Raw genomic sequence first — 19,176 nt, 5'->3', positions numbered from 1 at the left:
CTAATAAGGCACGTTTCCTCACTTAAATCCCAGGGAAACGGTGTGCATGGTCTCTGAGAATATCCTATTTCTTTCTTATTCTCACGAATGCTCAACAACCTACTGACTTCCTTGCATAACTCCTTGACCTGGTGACACAGTTCCTCAACAAGGACACACCTTCTGTGTGTCTCTGTGCCTCTGACATCGTTGGTGCAGCAACAGCCACTGAGGAACGAGCTCTGTGGCACATAATAACTGTAATTTTTGCAGCTCGGACTACTGGACTGGGGAGAAGGGGCCTCCTCATTCCCCTTGGTGTTAACTGCTGCTCCTATGCTCAGCTCTCTGTTCTGTGTTGGCCCTCCTATGGAGAGGAGCCCTTCCTGCCCAGATTATGGCTTGTAAAATGCCATTCTAAATATTAAGGCAGCTTGTAGTTTACAGATTTTTTTTTTAATTGAAATTCCAGAAAGTTATTTCTGGTTGGTTTTCAGGTTTTGCGTTTTTTTCAAAGTATAAGTTAAAAAAAAACCAAACCAGTTTTTACCTCCTGATCTCACTCCTTAAGATCTCACTCATTTTTGTTTGTTTGTTTGTTTTGCAAACAAAGGGCCTTCGAGGCCTCCGAGGGCCTTCTATGTCTCTATACGTGCTAGCTATTTGCCTGAATAATCATGAGGCTTTTCAGGAAATCAACTGGTGCTCTTACAGCTATTCAGACTCTGATACAGTCAAACCCACAGGTCAACTGAAGCACCTCCACTGTTTGCCGTGTCCTTCTTCAACCCAGATATTGTCCTCCACAGAGGCTACAGTTTGTCATTCTGTTCCTGTCTTAGAGATGTGACTGCATCCAGTAAAAGGCACCAAATGTTACATAAAAGCATCTTTCAGTTCAAACCAGTCATGGGAAAGAAAAACCTTCTCTACCTTGCAGGTCAGCTTTGGTCAGCCCAACTTCGTTAGCAAAAAAAAAAAAAAGGCAAAAAACACCCCAAACAACAGGTTAGTATAAAGGAGGCACAGAGGGACAATGACTATCTTAATGCAACCAACCAACCAACCAACAGATAACAAAACCAAATAAAAAGAGGAAATGCATTTCATTCACACACAAAAGAAACCCACAGAATTTACAGACAGTACACAGAGAAGAAAAAATATCACTATCTTAAATCTATCAGCATTTAACAATAACTTAAGAGAGATTTTGACTCATTTGAGAAATACTTAGAATCCATTTAAGTAAAAAAAAAAAAAATGTATTTGACTTTCAGTACATCGGTCAAGCATATTTGTTTTTTGTTTCTATATCCAGACTATGGATCTGAATTTAAATTCTCTGTCTTCCATAAAAGCACAGATTGCTCCAGCTTTTTGTCCAAAGTGGATTTATTGCCAGAAAACCATAGGGGACTGATTACTCTGTAAGACCACAGTCTCTGTATATCCCAAGAACTGAACCTGACACTGAACATAAAGTGACAGTAAAACCTTGCCCCCTCACAAGCTGTCACCTACTCATGGATTTCAGTACATCTTTAAGAAAACTTGGATCAATAGGAGAACAGACAGCTCAGGTTTTAGACTCGTATAGTCTTCTTCAATGTCATTAGAGCTATCAACAAAAATGAAGAGTACTAGCTCATTCTTTCACCTAGGTGGGAATGATTTTGTTATCTGTGGTCAAATCATAGTCCATATGGCAAAAGAGAATCATAAATCTACTAAGTCTGACTGTCTAAAGATCCAAATACACTTACTGAGAATCTAAGAACATTAAATAGCAAAACAATACTACTGATGCTCTTCTATGTAGGCACAGAGTTTCTTTTTTTTTTCAATGGAGTCCAGTTTACGAGGAAGCCACATAGACTTTTGATGTGTTATACCTTGATTCTAAGTTTTCTCTTTCAGCATGGAAAAAGCAGAGCACAAAGATGGGAGCATAGGCAGCAGTTCCTGAATCCCTTGCCACTGAAGGTTACATATTTCTATTACACAGAACAATAGGAACGAGAAAACACCAAATCAATTATCTCATTGCTCAAAAGATGGGTATTTAAGAAGTACACACTTACCCTCTTAACCTTCTGTTCTTAAAAAATTCTAATGTCACAGCTGATACTGTAGAGAGATTGGTAGTTCTCCATTTCCCATTTACGACTCAATAAATTAGAACTGACATGTACAGATACCATTTCCTGTGGTTCCTAAGAAGTTTAACATTTTGAATTTCTGCTATCGTTTCACAGCCCATGAATGACCCAAGATGACAACTACCTTCCCTTTTGAGATAGTCAGATTTTTCTTCCTTTTGGAACTGCTTTATACATAGAGCTACAAAATCCCTTTTTCCTTGAACAAAATTCAAAAGAAAGGGAGGAGGAGTAGAAAGACAAGAAGAATGAATTTCTTCATGGATCATCTTCAGCACTTATTCCAACAATTTCTCTATAACAAACAAGTACTTCTCCTACTGCCCCAGTCCACATCTTCTTTGTCGCTGAACAGAAGTAAAGCCCATATTTGTTCCTTAATTCCAGTAGCACTATGAGAATGGAATACAAAAGCAGAAGGAATAGGAGAGATGTCAAACCATCATGGAGCAAATTAATACTCCACTCCTCAGTGGACAACCTTTGATTCCAGAGAGAAAGTGGAGTATGACCAGATTTGAAGTTTCTCTACTAAGCAGATGAAGGGTGAAATCCTTTCTGACATTATCCTGCTGTGAGATTTTAAGCATGAGATTATATTTTCTGTTTTCCACATACTGCTTAGTATGCAAAATGTGTTTCTGATTATCCAGCCTGTATGTGTCATTCATGCTTTTCATGCACCAGTGAATTCCAAAGGTTAACTAAACTAGTTCATGGCAAGTTGCAAAAGATTATGATTTTACTCCAGGATCTGGAAAGAAGATTAAGTTAGGACAAAAAAAGTCCCAAAACATCTGGAACAGTGTCAGCCTGTTTAATAATAATCACTCTCCTCTGTGAGAAGCTGTTATCAGTGGAACAGGTGAGGAAGAAGCAGCATCTCTAATGCACATAAAAAACCACCTTGCAAAAGAAATAAAATGTTTTTTAAGCACTTCTGTTAGGTTTGGTTGATTGGGGGCACGATGGAGTGAACACATTTGGCATGTGCAGTTACATTACAGATAGCTCTAATGCCCCAACATAAGGATGTCCAAATAAAGGGAAGGAAAACATGGGAGAACATATGGCAAATTAATAAAGAGGTGAAAAAACACCTGAAATGCAGGAAGTACTCATTAATACTGGGGTTATCCTCTTTAAATTCCTCAAAAGGTTGGCCATCTGCTTAACTTCTTCCAGGACCAGCGAGGAAAATGCTGTGAGTCACTCAGTCTAGACTTTTGTGGATGGAATAAACTGATCCATTCATCTAGTACTAAGACCAGAAATGACGAGTTCAGCAAAAAAGAATTGATTTTAAAAGCCCAGTAAAGAGATTATCTGAAGTTTAAATTATTTCCTTTCAAGAAGGGAAAGGATGTCACCTGGAACAACTTCTTCCATATATCAACTCTGGCATGTGCACCATAATGCAGACATCTTTTCTCTCAAACTGTGTACGTCTGATGTAGAAATAGCCTGTATCATGCAAACTCAGGAGTATAAAAATTTCCAACCACCCCCGATCGGCTGTTGAGATGGAGACTGGAGAAAACTAGGTCCTGATAGAAGACTTCTTTTCCTCAGTTTCTAATGCTTTGGTAATCTCTAGGAGCCTGCATCCGTTGTTTCAAAGTGGTCTGAAAAGACACAGTTGAATTTCATACTTTCATCACAAATAGAACAATACCTTGCAGATGAATTTTATGGGTGGGGACAGCAAGGCCCAAAGTAGGAGGCACACTTGCTTGCAAGCTTCCACTAGAGGAGGCCCCCCCACTTCAAGTCCTTTCTGAGAGGTGATTTTGTCTCTCCAGAGTTTTCAGTACCCTGATCCAACACTGACAGAAGAATCATTAAGTCTCAACCACTTCCCTACCTTTGGCAGCTTTTCTTTCAGGCCCTCTTGCCAACCCCTTTTTTCGGGTGGTGGTAGGTGGAAGGGCCCTCTTGTCACACAAAAGATGATGATGATAGCTGCAGTTAGCACAAGAGCTCAAGATACTCTGTAAAAATGAACAAATATATTGGCATCATGTTGTCCTCACAGTTGTGTGTAGCGCACCAGAACACACCAGGAAGCAAGGTGGTTTCTGGCTACACAAAACACCTTCCAGGTAAACACAAGCAGCCAAATACAGATCTGACCAGACCTTCAAGATCTGTGAAGAGCTGCCTGTTGCTCCTAAGGAATCAGAAATGCTATTTTTGCAATTGCAAAAGAGCAATGAAAATAAACCATGATGCAAAAGGAAGCTGATATGTCACCTGACGAACGGGATGAAGAGGTTACTTAGTTGTACTAGCCTAAACAAATCCCAGGATAGATAATTTAAAGAAATTATAAGAATAGAACCGATAGGCCATGAGAGGTAAAGTAATTTTTTCCTTAGGTCTTGAACTGCCTTTTTTTTTAACACTACTATATACCATTAAATGCCAGTAAATTTCAGTCTCAAGAATGTCTGCATTTCAAGAATGACTTGTATGTGTATGACTAAGAATGCTTTGGGGTTCTTCAGATCCCAAGGAAAAAGATCTCCTATAAATAAATCATTAAAATATAAATATAATTTACTGAAAGTCCTTCCCACTCAAGTAGAAGCACTGCCTTACTTATCACTGGAACACAGATAATTGTATAACACAACAGGTTTGTGCTTTGTTGCACAGTGAGGCTGAATTATGCTTAAGCATATGAGAAAAACCATGTGGCCAAGGAAATTCAATGGCTTGCTCAAATTGAATAAAATGAGGTAGCAGTAGCATTAAGACAATAAGGAATATAATTTTCCTATTAAAAATTGTGAATTTAGTGGTATGGAGTAGGGTACTGAAAAACATGAACAGAGATAACAAACACGAACAGGATGCTGGTGTGTCTTAGGCGGTACAGCTCTGTCTCCTGACCTACATTTCGCATTCCACTATTCTCAAGGCTTCGTTCCCCTACACATCCTTTGATTCTGTCCTGAGATCAAACTGACAGTTTCTGAGAAAACAGCTGCCACCTTGTAATCTCTTCTGCTTCTGAAAGCAAAGCCGCAACAAGAGACAAGCATTAGCAGAAATCTCTCTCATACCACATTTGAAAGGCAAGATTCCTATGTGGGGATGGAATGACATTTTCTTTAAGCATGCATGTTCTCATCATTGATGTGATCCCACCCCCCTTCATGATTAAACAAAGACATGTCTGGCAAATCAACACACAGCACAACTATTCACACAAAAAGCCTGCAATTGTTTATTAAAAACTTATTTAAACACCATAAGGCAGCAAGGACTGCTTGGGACTTCAGCCCTTGAAAATATTGTTAAGATTGGATCCAAGATCATGTGAGATGGAAGCAAACTAGGGAGACATAAAAAAGGACTGAACGTGCTTTGTGTTTTTCTTTCCTTAGAGAAAGGGGAGATAGGTGTGACTTTCACTGGCAACTGTAAGAATAGGCACCAGCAGGCAGCAGCCAAGATCTGAGACGAAGTCTTATGGGTTGCTATGATTAAAAAAAAAACAAACAAACAAAACCAACAAATGAAACAGCTTTCTGGTGACCAAATTCTCAGGTTTTTTACTAATCCTAAACACGTAGGCAAAAAGAATGCATTCCTCTTCAGCAGTTTCTTTCATACTGAGCAGGGACCATTTGGGAAGACAGCATGGGCACTGCTTTGGAAGATCAAGTTCTTCCAAAGGCAGAACAAAGGCAATCACTGACCCTACCATCCATTTCTTTAGATCTCTTTCAAATCTTGAATCCTGTTTGAAGGGCTTTAGAAGAGAAGGAGAAATTACATTTCAGATATTTCGAAGAGTGAACCAGTCTCTATGCTCAGGCAGCAGCTGTGCTGGTACCATACTGGCACACAGACAAAGTGCCACATTGTGCATTTTGAGAGTAGCAGTGACCTTATGCAACCTCAGTAACAGGACACTAAATCAAAGAATTACACTGGGTACATGAGAAGGAAACACCATAGCTCTAATAATGGTGAAGAGTCTTCTGGGAAAGCATCATGACTCTGCTCTTGAGCCAAACACAGAACAACAGGTTAGTCTAATGAGAGGCCCTCTGAAGACAGAGATTTAGTAGAAATCACAACAGCTAAATAGCCAATGGATTAATATAATTTTAAACAGAGGAATTATCAACAAATCACTAATATTAAAGAAGAGCTTTTAGTGCACCATGGATAAATAGAATTGACATTTTCTAAAACCTAAAATTCCTTTTTTTCCCTTGTAAATAATACAGAAAAGGTGCACTTCTTTCGACAAGTTGGGTCTGCCACAAACAAAGACACCAGTTCTGCTACAATGTGCTCATTTCCACACGGAACAGTGTGGTTAACAGACACTATTAAGAAAAAAAAGAGAAAGATGGAAAAAAACCCCATCCTCCAGCTGTGTGGCACTTGCCAGTGCTGTGAAGTGGAAGTTGACACTGACTGAGCTCCTGTGAGAGGACACAAAATTCCCACAAACAAGAGTATCACTGCGCGAGTGTGGAAGGAGGGCTGGGGCACAAGAGCTCTCAGCCAACCAGAACACAGACACAAGCAAGGGAACAGATCTAATAGGACTGCCAATTTGGTGTTTCATAAATACTCAAAGATATCACTAAGATGACAGTTTTAATCCTAAGAAGTGACAGTCTTGAAAAATGGTGTGACTTCATCATGATATAACCTGTAATTTTGACACAGTAGGTGATAGACAACCAAGGAGTAATTTAACTTTATGAAATTTTTGAAGGATCAATTCAGGACATACACCTTTTCTTAGCAAACATGCATACCAATGTTACAGAAAAAAATTATCTTCTTCTAGTGACTGGTAGCCAACACAGTAGACTGGTATTGAGTGGAACTAGACACAGTGGTGATTGTCATGTAACCCAGAGAGCAAAACCCTGGGGGTTTTGATGTTAAGTACCCCAAGTGCTTTGGGAATTGAAACCATATGCATTTCACTGAGTCAGTGCTGCTAACGTCAATATTTTTTTAATTAATGAGAGCTTAGCAGGAATAGTAAATTCTTAAAGAAGTTTCAGGATATCACTACCATTTACATGCTTCTAAAAGTAACTCATCACATTAAGTTCTATTCTGGCTGGAAAAGAGAAAATACAGAAGAGAAATGTTTTCTAGGCAGAAGAGGCAATGGGCCCACTGGTTTCACTGGAGGTCCACTTCCTCAAAAATGAACTCCTCTTTTAGTCCAGTCTTCATCCTTCAGCTCCTTCTGCCTTCCACTTCCATTTTTCCTGTCTCCACTTGTTCTTTGAAATACTTACTTCTGTGAATCCCAAAGAAAGGGTGCTCTGAAGCAAAAATGAATTGAATGCTCAGAACATCTTTCAAAGTATTTTAAGAGTACTGTAATCTTTATAAACCACTCTTGTAGGACGAAAACTTGTAGCAAATAGCTGCATTTGGAAAACATAAGTTGTAATGAAGGATACTGCAATGAAAGCAACTTAATGAAATTAATAGTAAGGTGGAAGAGATGCACAGAGGGCAGCAATGAAGTAAGAATTGAGTGCTTGAGAGTGAAACTTCTCTGAAATCAGTTATACCTTCACATCCACGCTCAATCTGCCCACTGCGGTGCAGAGCATCATTGATAAGATCAGGCAAACGCCCATTCAAGTCCACAGATGCCAAACAGCCCTGAAATCCATCACGTGAGGCCACAAGCTTTGGGAGGTTGCTATACATGCCTTGAGCTAGGCCAGCAATGTAGAGATCACCTAGAGGAGAGAGGGGTAAACATACAAGAAGGAGCAAGTTACACACCTTCTAGAGTGACTTTCCTTGTCACCAAATGTGAATATAACAAAGTCAACAGATGTTCAGAAAAATTTAAAAGCAGAGTGAGATATTGTGCAAGAAGTCGTTTCTGCCTTCTTTACTACAAAAAAAAACCAAAGCAAAGCCCAAAACAAAACAAACAAACAAAAAACCCCCAAACAAACAACCAAACAAAAAAGCCCTGCAAAACCCCACCAATAATCCCAATTGTAATTGCTACCTAACTAGGAAAAAAATGTAAGATGACAATTAACTTCCGGAAAAGCAAAATATGACAAACTGTGCTCCTACAGGAAGTGCCAAACAAGAAAGAGAAAAATGAATTTGACAGCCAAAATTAGCAAAGTCCAGATTTACTGTTCTGTAATGCATGGTTATTTTAAGTTTTCTCTTGTTTACTAGTGCAAGAATAAAGGGGGGAACTGCCAGTCTTGTAGAGTTTACCTTTAAGATCCAGATTTTTGGCACCGTTGATAACCTGAGTGACCACCTTGGTGTCCACCTTTAGGCTGTGTGTGTTACTGTTATCTCTGGTAATGACGACATTGTGCCATTGGTTGTCATTAAGAGGACGATCACTGTTGCCTTTGATAACATTAGGTCCATTTCCAAGGTCAAACACATAGTGTATATACCTGTAAACATAACAAGAGCTAGTTAAAATTGTGTAAGAATTCCAGCGCTACTGACTCTTATTCTAGCCAGAGCTGATACTTACAAAAGTCACAAAGGGAAGTATCTCCGGGATAGAGAGCTCTAATAAGCCAAAATATTAGCCATTGCTTTGAAAAGATGTAGTTGTTTCCTTTCCACCAAAGTGTAAGGATTAGTATTTTGAGATTATAACATTTGAAATAATCAGATCCTAACCAAAAGCATTCCCTTTTTTTCCCACAAAGTTCTTGCAGATCTATACAAATGCTGCCTGAGAATATAATTATTTTTTTAAATTGGCAATATCAATAAATGTACTGGAGAGCAATGTTAGACATGCTTATTTGGGGAATATATTCCTCAGGTTCATTCTGAGTTCTTCATAACTCTCTTAAGAAGTTTATCAGGAAACTCACTTGAAATATTTTAGTAAATTTACATTAGGCTTATTCAAACAGCTAGAAAACAATTAGCAATGCTTTTGGTAAAAAATAAAGACCCTAACAAAGACTGAAGTCACGGGAGTGTTACCCTGAATTATTTATATAGTTCAAACACAGAAATTCACCTGAGGATAGAAGAGAAGTATTCTATTTAGAAAGGGGAAAAAAAAAGACAACAAAACTCAACTTTCAACAGAGCACCAGGAGCTCGTGACTGGTGCTTTTTATATTACTCAATGTCCCACTTAAGAAGTATGTGCAAAGTTAAAACTGAAACAGATTGAATTGAAATAAACAGGACTACTAAACTGTATTTTTGGAAAACATGTCTACCATGACTAAATCGTAAGAGATCAAAATTTGTTCATCTAACAAAGGATTTTTTTTTAAATAAGCTATTGGTCTTTTAAAAAGAATATAGCAGCTCAAAAGCAAGCTGAGTTTGCTTTTCCTCAAATATCACCAGCAGAATTACAGATTCAGCAGCCCATATCCTTTTTTTTCCCCTCCAGTGAAGTTGGCAGAAAAATGAGTATTACAGGAAAAAAAAAAAGGGAAGTGGGCAGAGAAGAGAGATACAGAGCCCTCAGCACATTTCTTCCTCTTCTGTGCTAAGCTGTGAGGTTAACAGGACAAAACATTAGTCTAGCTACATCCAAACAACTTAAAATATTAATGCTGCACACTATAAAAGTGTTTTTGCCTCAGCCACAGAAGGAAGACAGTGATAAAATCCGGAGTCTTAAGCTTAGTGTTTATGTTTAAGTGCTTTGTCTTACACCTCAGCAAACAATTTCAGTATGAGGTGAATTCTCTTTATACAAGCATTTAAAGTTTATCTATAAGTAAGTTTATCTCTAAATAAGCTGGTAAAATATAACAAGGACACTTACCCCTTGACTAGTTCAACTGCAATAAAGTCATTGCCATCACCACTGTTAAAGAGGATGAAACCATCAGCTGAGGTGGTCTTGAACTGAAAGAAGAGGTGCATGGATGTATAAGCCTGCAAGGTGGCCAGGCTCAGGTAGCTGCTCTTAGTCTTGAACGTCACAGGGTCAGCTATAATGTTGCGGAGACCAAAGCGTGCCTTCAGCTCACAGTAGTCAATGTCACCATTCTTGCACAGGTCAATGTAGAGCATCCCATTGAACATGAGGCTCTGGAGATGGCCGATGAAACTGGAGGGGATAACAGAGATGTACCGTTTCTCTGTCATGATCCCCGTCTCAATGTTGTGGAACTCCAGGCGAGTGTGATCACCAACCATTGTGCCTGAAGGACAGAAACAAGGAGGAACATCAGGGATAAGTAATAGGTTATATGGAGCTCTTTACACTCCAATTTCCAGACTAATAGCAATACTAACTTAATCCTATCTAATCACTGTTGATAGCTTGCATAAGAATGTATAGAATCCTGGTGGAGACACTTTAGTCTAGCAGTTGCCAAAATCTGGCAGAAAAGACAGGTCTAAAGGGCCATGGGCAGTAAGCTCCCTATTTTCCCCTGTGCTTCACAGACTTCCTTGTTTGTGAAGAAGACCAGGTCCCTCTCTTAAAGTCTGCAGTGATGTATTTGGTCCAACAGTTCATCTGCCAAACAACTCATACACTTCTGAAACAACTCTTACAGGTGCGTTTCCTGAAAATATTTGATAAACATAGATTAATATAAACAGAGCAGTGAAAGAAGTGAGAACAATCACAAAATTGCTAATATTTTTTTCTGTTCTCTCCTGGTGCTTGGCTTGATGTTATTTCTCTTAAGAGCACAGCAGGAGGGAAACACAAGAATGCAACAGGCAAAAGGCCCTCTGTATATTTAAATTGCCAGCCTACCACTTGGCCTATTTGCCACATCATTACAGATTTTAACCTCTCAATTAAAATAGCCAAGCTATTCAGTATACCAAATATGCCAGACTACTCTTACATCGTATATAAATATTTCAATAAGTGTCTAGGCACCAGTGCAGACACAGAACCCACACAGACATATGAAATACAGCAGTATGCTATAAAGACAACTCGGGCAACATCAGAATGCAAACCCTTTCAGCCAACCTTACTGTAGTCCTTCACAGTTCTTCATCAAGGTAGTTTTAATTATTTAGTCACACATGCAAGTATGAGGAGGAAGGAGAATCAGAGAGGAGCTGTTACAGACTGACCACAGCTACCATTCCCCATCTTGTGCTCCACTGGGTGGGGGCAGGTAGGATAGTCAGGAATGAAGGAGTCAACCCAATAAGAGAGAGGGTGGGGGGCAGCGTTTCACTTTTTGTCTTCATTTCTCACCATCCAACTCTTATCTTTAATTGGCAGCAAATTAAATTAATTTTCCCCAAGTCAAGTCTGTTTTGTCCACCATCGTAATCACTGTGCAGGCAAAGTCCTTCCTTTTAGAAGGTTTTCCAAAGCTCTTAGCCACACTACTTGTTGGTCCCTCTGCCTCTAATAATATTTTAACATGTTGATCAAATTCACCAGGTTTAAAATACAGAGGGGATGAAAATATTTAAATTCACACTAGTTTTGTGAAATTTGACAACTGGATAAAGACCTGCATAAATGCTTCCAGCGTGCTGCAGACAGACAAAATTTAGCAACAGTATCCTACTTGATTGCATCTCCTGGTCAGTAAGCATATATACACAACTCTCAACTCATCACTGCAAGAGATATTTCTGAGTCATTGGGATTATACCTGGGAATTACACTAGTCACCATAACCAAATCCAGGACAAATTCCTCTTAATTCCCATAGGTTATATCAACTGGGACTTAAAAGCTTTCTCATATTCTGTGCTCTCCCCTGAAATCTCCTAGCATTTCTTACCTAGAGAGTTCCTTGGCATTTAAAAAAGGAAAAAAATTTTTAAAAAATTGCCCTTTCAAGACTTTTCTTACTAATGCCAACATAATTTTTTTTTTTTTGGTGGGGGGATAGAAGGAAAACTGGACACATTTGAAAAGATACTTGGATGATACATTCTGGCTTGTGGTGTATAAATAGTCAGATTAAATAAACTCATGGTCATTTTCTTGCTTAGAGCCTCTGGAAACACTGAAATATTCCTAAATCACCCCTCACGATCATAAAATTTTTCAGTTTATACTTTGTCCAAATATGATCAAGTTTTATGCAAAGACAGTAAACAAGCACAGTTATTAGAAAATATATTTTCAAGTATCTACTTCAAATATGAAGAAAAAATGTTACACAAACCAATTTATTTTTTCACTTATTCCCAATTTCAGCAGTGGATCTAAATTTAAAGGCAATTATACAAATATCACTGAAAGCTTCAATCCAAGCAGATACAGCTGATCAAACTTAGAAGCAGCTGAAGACAGTCACATACTTCTGACTTTTTAGAAATTCAAGTGTCAAGATCAATGCAAATGTTTTAAATCCTGGACCAGTTCTTTACCAGAAATAATATTATTTTAGTTTGAAAAAGGCCAGTTCCCAGAAACTGAAACAGTATATTCAGAAGTTTGTTTAGACAAACTTTCTCACTTCCACTATTGTGATTTTTAGAGGCTGTTTCAGCTTCAGTGTTATCAAATGAAAAGTTATGATTTTTTCCAAACCAGAAGTGTACTTTCTTAAAAATAAAATCAGAAGAGTCTCTTAAAAAAAAATCCTGCTTCTTTACTTCAAAAAATTAGAAAAATAAAACTAAAAGATGTCAAGGACCAAGAGCAAGAAAACTCTTCTTTGTTTTTCTGTAGTTAGATAAACATAAAGAAGTAGTGGTGGCCTGAAGGAGAGAAAAGCCAGGACTGGGAAATCTGGAGTATGCTGGGACAGGGAACCCAAATATAGGGGGCATTAAAAATGGAGTGCAGGAGGTTAGAAGAGCTGAGATCAGAATCTTAGAAGAGGTGAAAATTGAGAAAACGAGGGCTAGCTTAGGAAAAAAGAGATAGTGCTAGAAGCAGTAGTCTAACAAGTTAAGGGTATTTCAGTGAAAGGCTGAAAAGGACATGGCAATACAAGAGCAGAATCAGAAAAGAAATGCAATATCCTAGGAAATCATGGAATGAAATCCAATATTTTCTGATCTCATTAGCTATCAGCCCCACCTGCAGAGTTCACCTCCAAATCCTCCTTTGTGCTCTATAGAGAGTATTGTAACTACTACAGCAAACAGAAGCTCTTTAGTTCAAGTGGTATTTGGGTGTTTGCACGATGTTGTAGAGTGGAATATATCTTCTATATTTGCATCTCATTTATCACTAATGTTCTAAGGTGGATTGGAATGAGGGATGAAGGTTTTGTGATTAAACAGCAAAATGCTGTCCAGAGGAATTGGATTCTGTTTCTGCCTTAGATGTCCTACAGGAAGCCAAGTCAGACACTTCATTACAAATTTTTCATCAGTGGTCATTAATTGTCTAGACCTAATTCTCCAGGTAGCAGGGTTGAACTAATTTACAGGATGTAATTTACAGACATGCTGAATCTTTCGGATGAAAATGACTGAAAAATCATGCCAAATTTGTACCAAATACATCCAACTTTAATCTGGTGCCTTGTTTCCAGACCTGTAAAATGGGAAAAAGATGCTCACTTGCTTCACATAAGAGACAAGGGAATAAATCCAGTTGCAGCTTCTTAGTTCTGTATAAATATATTGACGAGTAGTACAAAACACACACACATAAAATAAAATAAAATTAAAAAAAAACAGCTCTATATTTAGAGCAAAACTTAGCTGGTGTGCATTGTTCCAAACAAGCAATAAGAAGATGGAAATCAAACAGGCTGTTTATTTTTATTGGGGCCTAATTTAGACTTCTGATCTATGCCTAAGACAGCAAGAATCCTGTGGAAAAATCTATGTGACCACATCACTCAAGACTGTTATCATCTGCCCAAGGAAGTGGGATGCAGACTGCACAGAAAATCTTAACTCTGGCTGTTCTGACTTTTGACTTTGACATGATGGCATTCTTTTAACAGATATTTTTAGCTATAATGCATCTTTAATTATGTAATTCATATACATGTGCATATGCGTATCCTATTTTGGTATAGGATTGTATCATTATTATTTATAAACTCAGTTCCATGAAAAAAAGACTTCAAAAACAGATGGCTTTTGGGGACCGATTCAGTAATGCAAAGAGTGCCACCTCGTGGGGCTTCCTAAAATAGCATATCCTAGAAGAATTGTTCTCCAATGTAGAAGTAATAGGGATTAAATGTTTGCCAGCACATGTCACTAACTCAGAAAGTTCCCTCTTAAATAAAATTTATTTTTCCTATAAGCTAATTTTGACCAAGTCACTCCCAAAGTTGTCTTCCAACAACGAGAGGGAAAGATTTTTCTTGCATGTGTTTCTTGTTCTCTCTTGCAAATTCACAGCCCATACAGCACAGCATATATTCACTTCAGAGGGCAAATATACCTCAAACCATTTTACTGCAAACCCATTTCTATTGGTTTATTTCAACTTTCTGGCTCACGGTTTACCAAATAATCTAAATTACTACAATATTTAAAATTAATCACAGTCGTACAGAATAAAAATAACTTATTTTCAGAGATAGGATATAGGAAAAGCTTTTTGCAAAAAAACCTTTTTGTATAAAGCAGCCATAACTTCTAGTTGCCTTCCAAGTAGAAGCTTCAGCTTTTGACAAAACATCATGGGTCACAACTAAATAAACATACCCACATCAGTGTTGAATCCAGGGTTCCTGTTCTTTCTGATTCTATTACCAGCCTTCAGGCTGTTGATGTTTTCCTCAAAAAACAGCTTCATACAGTTATTTACAACTATGACAATTTTAGACCTTCAAAAAAAGATAGGTAAGTTTCTGGCTCTTGCAGTTATGGAAAAATGGACCAGAAAAGTGTAACGTCTAAAATTTTGTAATGAAGAAAAAATCAATCTAAAGCACCTTGATCATTTCAAAGCAAATCTCAACCTCGGAGACATCAGCTTTCCTGAGTGATTGACCTTTTCTTTCCTCCCTTCAACTACATTTCTCTGCAAAAAGAAGCAGGAGCTCAAAAAGTTATCTGAAAAAAGGGCTGACATACTCAATGTGATATGATACACTCTGGTGAGTTAGAATCCTCCCTAACCTCTAAAAAAAAGTTGAGAACAAACTACTTTGTTTGCTTTTTCTTCCGGAAGGCTCTGAACCATAAGCCCAAGAAGTTGGGTAAAAAAAAAAAAAAATCACGAAAAACCCCTCCAACTGCAAAAAATCTCCTAAACAACCACACCCACACAATGAACAGTGGAGACATAAATCCATGCTCTCTAACACATGTAATGAATACTGGTTTATCAAAGGACAAGTTTGTGCAGAGGAAAGTTTGGAGAGCCTTGGCTTTGATTCCACAGCACTGGAAACCACCTTTGCAGCTCAGGAATGGGGTATACTCAAATCTAACACAAATAGAGCCTGAAGCAAGAGAGAGTGCTGCTTAACACCTCTGCAGTCTCAGGTATATATGTAAGCTTATCTGTCCCCTAAACTTATATTTCATATTGTTACAGCTGTCACAGAAGTTTCTGGCGCTGGCTAAGAAGTTAGCCTCTCAGATCTGAGCATTTGTTTTCAATATAGTAACACTAAATAATATGCAAGTAGAAACAGAAAGAGGGGGGGAAAAGATACAAGAACAGGGAGAAGGGGCATAATGGCAGAGGAAAGACTGGGAATAGAGATACAAAGGTAATGATCAAAAAATAGTCATACATCACACTTACCCTCCGCAACATCATCATCCACGATCAGCTTGAGGCTCTTTCCTCGCCGAACGACCCGGACAGTGTGCCACTCATTGTCATTGAGTTTCTGCCCAGCATAAAGAGTTTCAGGTCCCTTGCCTGGGGATGGTGACAGGTACAGCAGTTAAAGCCAAATCCCCACCAGCTTAGTACTTGTTCAATGGGAAAAGTCACCAAAATCAACCTGGTGTGAGACAGACCAGTAGATTGTATGGGTGTATTACAACCTGTAATCAACACTCACACCTACATCTTCCCAGCTCACTGGAGTCAGGGTCACGAACACTTCCACTCAGTCAAGTGCCTTCCTCCACAGAGCCCAGAGGTCACACACATTTAAAACAAGTAGAAATCTCTCTTGTGCTGTGGTACTAATTTCCAAATATCACATTGTACAACACACCGCAGTAATAGGAAAACAAGCTGATGACTGAAGTATCTCTAGAGTGGAGTCATTACAGCAGAATTCTGCTCTTCTAAGAATCTGGATTTACAACATCCCCAAGGTACTTGGGATTCTTTTCAAAGTTAAACAGACTGATCTCTCAACACTTCGGTATCAAACACCAGGTTGGTTTCAGTCTCAAAAAAATAAAAAAAGAAAAACTAACCCAAATACCCCAATAACAACAAAAAAGCCCCACATAACTTCAAACCCAATCCCTTCAAAAAAAAAAATAATCACAGAGAGAAAACCACTCACCAACCTGGCTGATTGCTTTAAGGTTCTTTGTCAAAGAAGCCTAGTTTTGAGGTACTTACTTCACCCCCTGAATTACAAGCCAAAGGGGAAAGAGGAGCCATTTCTTCTTCAAAAGGTTATACCACAGTTGCCCTTGCAAACAATGCTCCTGGGAAAACAGCATTAGTGCTACCCATATTTGTTCAGTTTTGCTGCTCACCCATCACAGTTGACAGGCAATTACTTAAAAAATTAATTGTTCAGATTACAGGACTGGAACACCTCACTCATGTCAAATGGTAAGTGAAATTGAATGGTGTGTGCTAAATTAAAAGCATCTAGCCTCATTTCAGTACAGTATTAAAGTCGTGGGTTTTGATCCAGGTATATCAGAAAACTGCAGAATGAGGACAGCAGAACTTTTTGCGTGCTGGGTCTGGACCCACTGCCCAAACTGACAAAAGGGGAACCCAAGAAAATAAAAACAAGACACACTGAACTTAGTAAAAGAGACGGGACAGGGACAATGAGGCACTGCTACAGATCAACATACTACACTGGTAAAACTACATCAGATAGCCCATAGTCCACAGTATGCACACTGCCTAATTAGTAACATTACTGTAACTGTTTCTCACCAAAGGAGGAACATGGGCAAAGAAGGTGGTGTCTCACTCAGTTAGGATACATGTACTAGAGGAATTCTACAGAATGAGACCAAAACAAAATTAATATTCTGTTGTTCTCCTTAAAATATCATGCAGTTCATGCTAATAAAAAAGGAGTTTAATATCTTTTCAAATAAAGCCCACTGCTAGTCAATTTTACCATAAAGCAAGAGGAAAAAGTATTTTTCTAGGGACCTGAAAAATAAGAATCATTCTTGGATTAAAAGGATGGGGTGCCACATATTGCAGTTACAGAGAATATGTCCTTAACAGGAGAAACCCATAAACTCTGGAGTTCCTCATCCATATGCCAAAGTCACATTGTACCACATATATAAATCCAGCTGTACAATGTAGCTAGACCATGGCCAGAAAGCTTAAATTCTTTGGAACCAGACAAACAAAACTCTAACAGACTCCTAGAAAGTTATGCTTGATTTACATCAGTGAGTACAATTTATCCTGGAGCAGAATTCACAAAATTATATCCCTGGGTGGCTAGCAAAATTATTGTCTACATAAAAATATACTGCATCAGTTACTGTAATTCCACACAGCCACTTTCCAGGTAGGAAAATCAAGGAGTTCACCTGGACCTGTGTGTTTTTATAATGCCACCTGAAAGCAGAGGAAGGATGGGGAGAGGCAGCAAATGTTTTTTAAAAAACAATCTTTTCCACATAATTATTAGAGCTCTGGAGGCCTCAGCCAAGAGAACAAGTCAGGTGTGCTGAAGACCATTCAGCTGACAATGCAACGCTTTCTATGCAACAGCTCTGTGTTCAGCATGGTTGAGTAAGTCACAGTTGCTGACTGTCTAGCCCCCATTTTTCAACCCTACCCTGACAAAACAGGGGTCAATGAAAACTATCTGGTTTGCCTTGTCTTGATGCCCACTGTAAGACTTTCAAAACAAAACTGTGACACCAACAGAAGTCATACGACTAGATTTTCACAAAATGTAGCTTAACTGATTCACAAATAAATGAGTGGAAAGTTTCAGAATTCCCACTCCTTTTTCCAAATGAATAAGGTTGTCTACAAATGAGATTATTATTTAGAAGTAATTATTTAGCTTGGGCTAATAAATTTGAAAATTAAGCACTGCAGATGCAAATTATTTTGTTATTTAAGTCCATGTCTTGATCAGCCAATTTTATATTTGATCAGTTGAAACAACAACAACAACAAAAATGTTTTAATACTTTTGTTCACTCACAACCCTCCAATTTGCATGCACCAATGGGCACTGTCTTCTTTTAGCAGGGTTACCCAAATAACACCACATACAAAAATTCAATATATGAGCATGCTTAAGACCATGCAGGTAAGTTTTTCAAACCAGACATACCTGAGCTTAAAACACAGCATTAAAAAAAATTATTTTACTCTATTCAAACTGTTTTATTTTCAAATGCTTTCAAGACATTTACACAGCAGGTAGGTTGACCTGAAAAGCAGAAAAATTGTGCTTCATTTTTCAACTAAGAGTGGGCAAATGAATTGCTCTTCTTTTTGTTAAACTTCCATTGAATTCTGAGTGGTTCCAAGCATTTTTTATAGAGGGACTCTCGCATCAGGATGCCAAACTTCATTTCATTGAGCACAATTACTACATGTGCTGTCACTATACAGACATTTATCAGAGTCACAGAATATTCTGAGTTGGAAGTCATCGAGTCCAGCTCTTAGGTGAATGGCCCATACAGGCATCAAAACCATGACCTTTGTGTTGTTAGCATCATTCTCTAACCAACTGAGCTGATCTCAGGTATATGTGTGATCAATTTTTAAAAGATGACTTGAAGATTCCTAATCCAACAGTTGTCAACGATGGGGAAAATAGAAAGGAAATGGGCCACGTGCATCAGCACCATAATGCTCTCCCTAAGTACCATCTGCTACCTGGTGAGGCATTTCTGCAGTCTTACAGCTAAACACACAGAACTAAGTGTATAGACCAACACTGGTGGGGTTTTGGTCGTTTTGTGGGTTTGGGGTTTCTACTCCTTTCCCTCTTGCACC

General features: G+C 38.4%; 1 protein-coding gene across 23 annotated transcripts in view; it reads right to left on the bottom strand.

The window, feature by feature from the left end:
• Positions 1-19,176, bottom strand: part of NRXN3 (neurexin 3) — a 935,277-nt gene that overhangs the window by 539,626 nt on the left and 376,475 nt on the right. For all 23 annotated transcript variants that reach the window (XM_018082450.2, XM_018082461.3, XM_018082475.2 and 20 more), the window contains 4 exons: positions 15,781-15,900; positions 9,934-10,315; positions 8,388-8,578; positions 7,709-7,882 (listed from right to left, as the gene is read on the bottom strand). In XM_018082450.2, the coding sequence (XP_017937939.1) occupies positions 7,709-7,882; positions 8,388-8,578; positions 9,934-10,315; positions 15,781-15,900 (867 nt within the window). The remainder of the gene's footprint in view (positions 1-7,708; positions 7,883-8,387; positions 8,579-9,933; positions 10,316-15,780; positions 15,901-19,176) is intronic.

This window comes from Manacus vitellinus, unplaced genomic scaffold, assembly GCF_001715985.3.
Source record: "Manacus vitellinus isolate BGI_N305 unplaced genomic scaffold, ASM171598v3 scaffold_6_pilon, whole genome shotgun sequence".
NCBI lineage: Eukaryota > Metazoa > Chordata > Aves > Passeriformes > Pipridae > Manacus > Manacus vitellinus.
The sequence above is the reverse complement of the archived record's forward strand: the minus strand, read 5'-3'. Positions and strand labels throughout refer to the sequence as shown.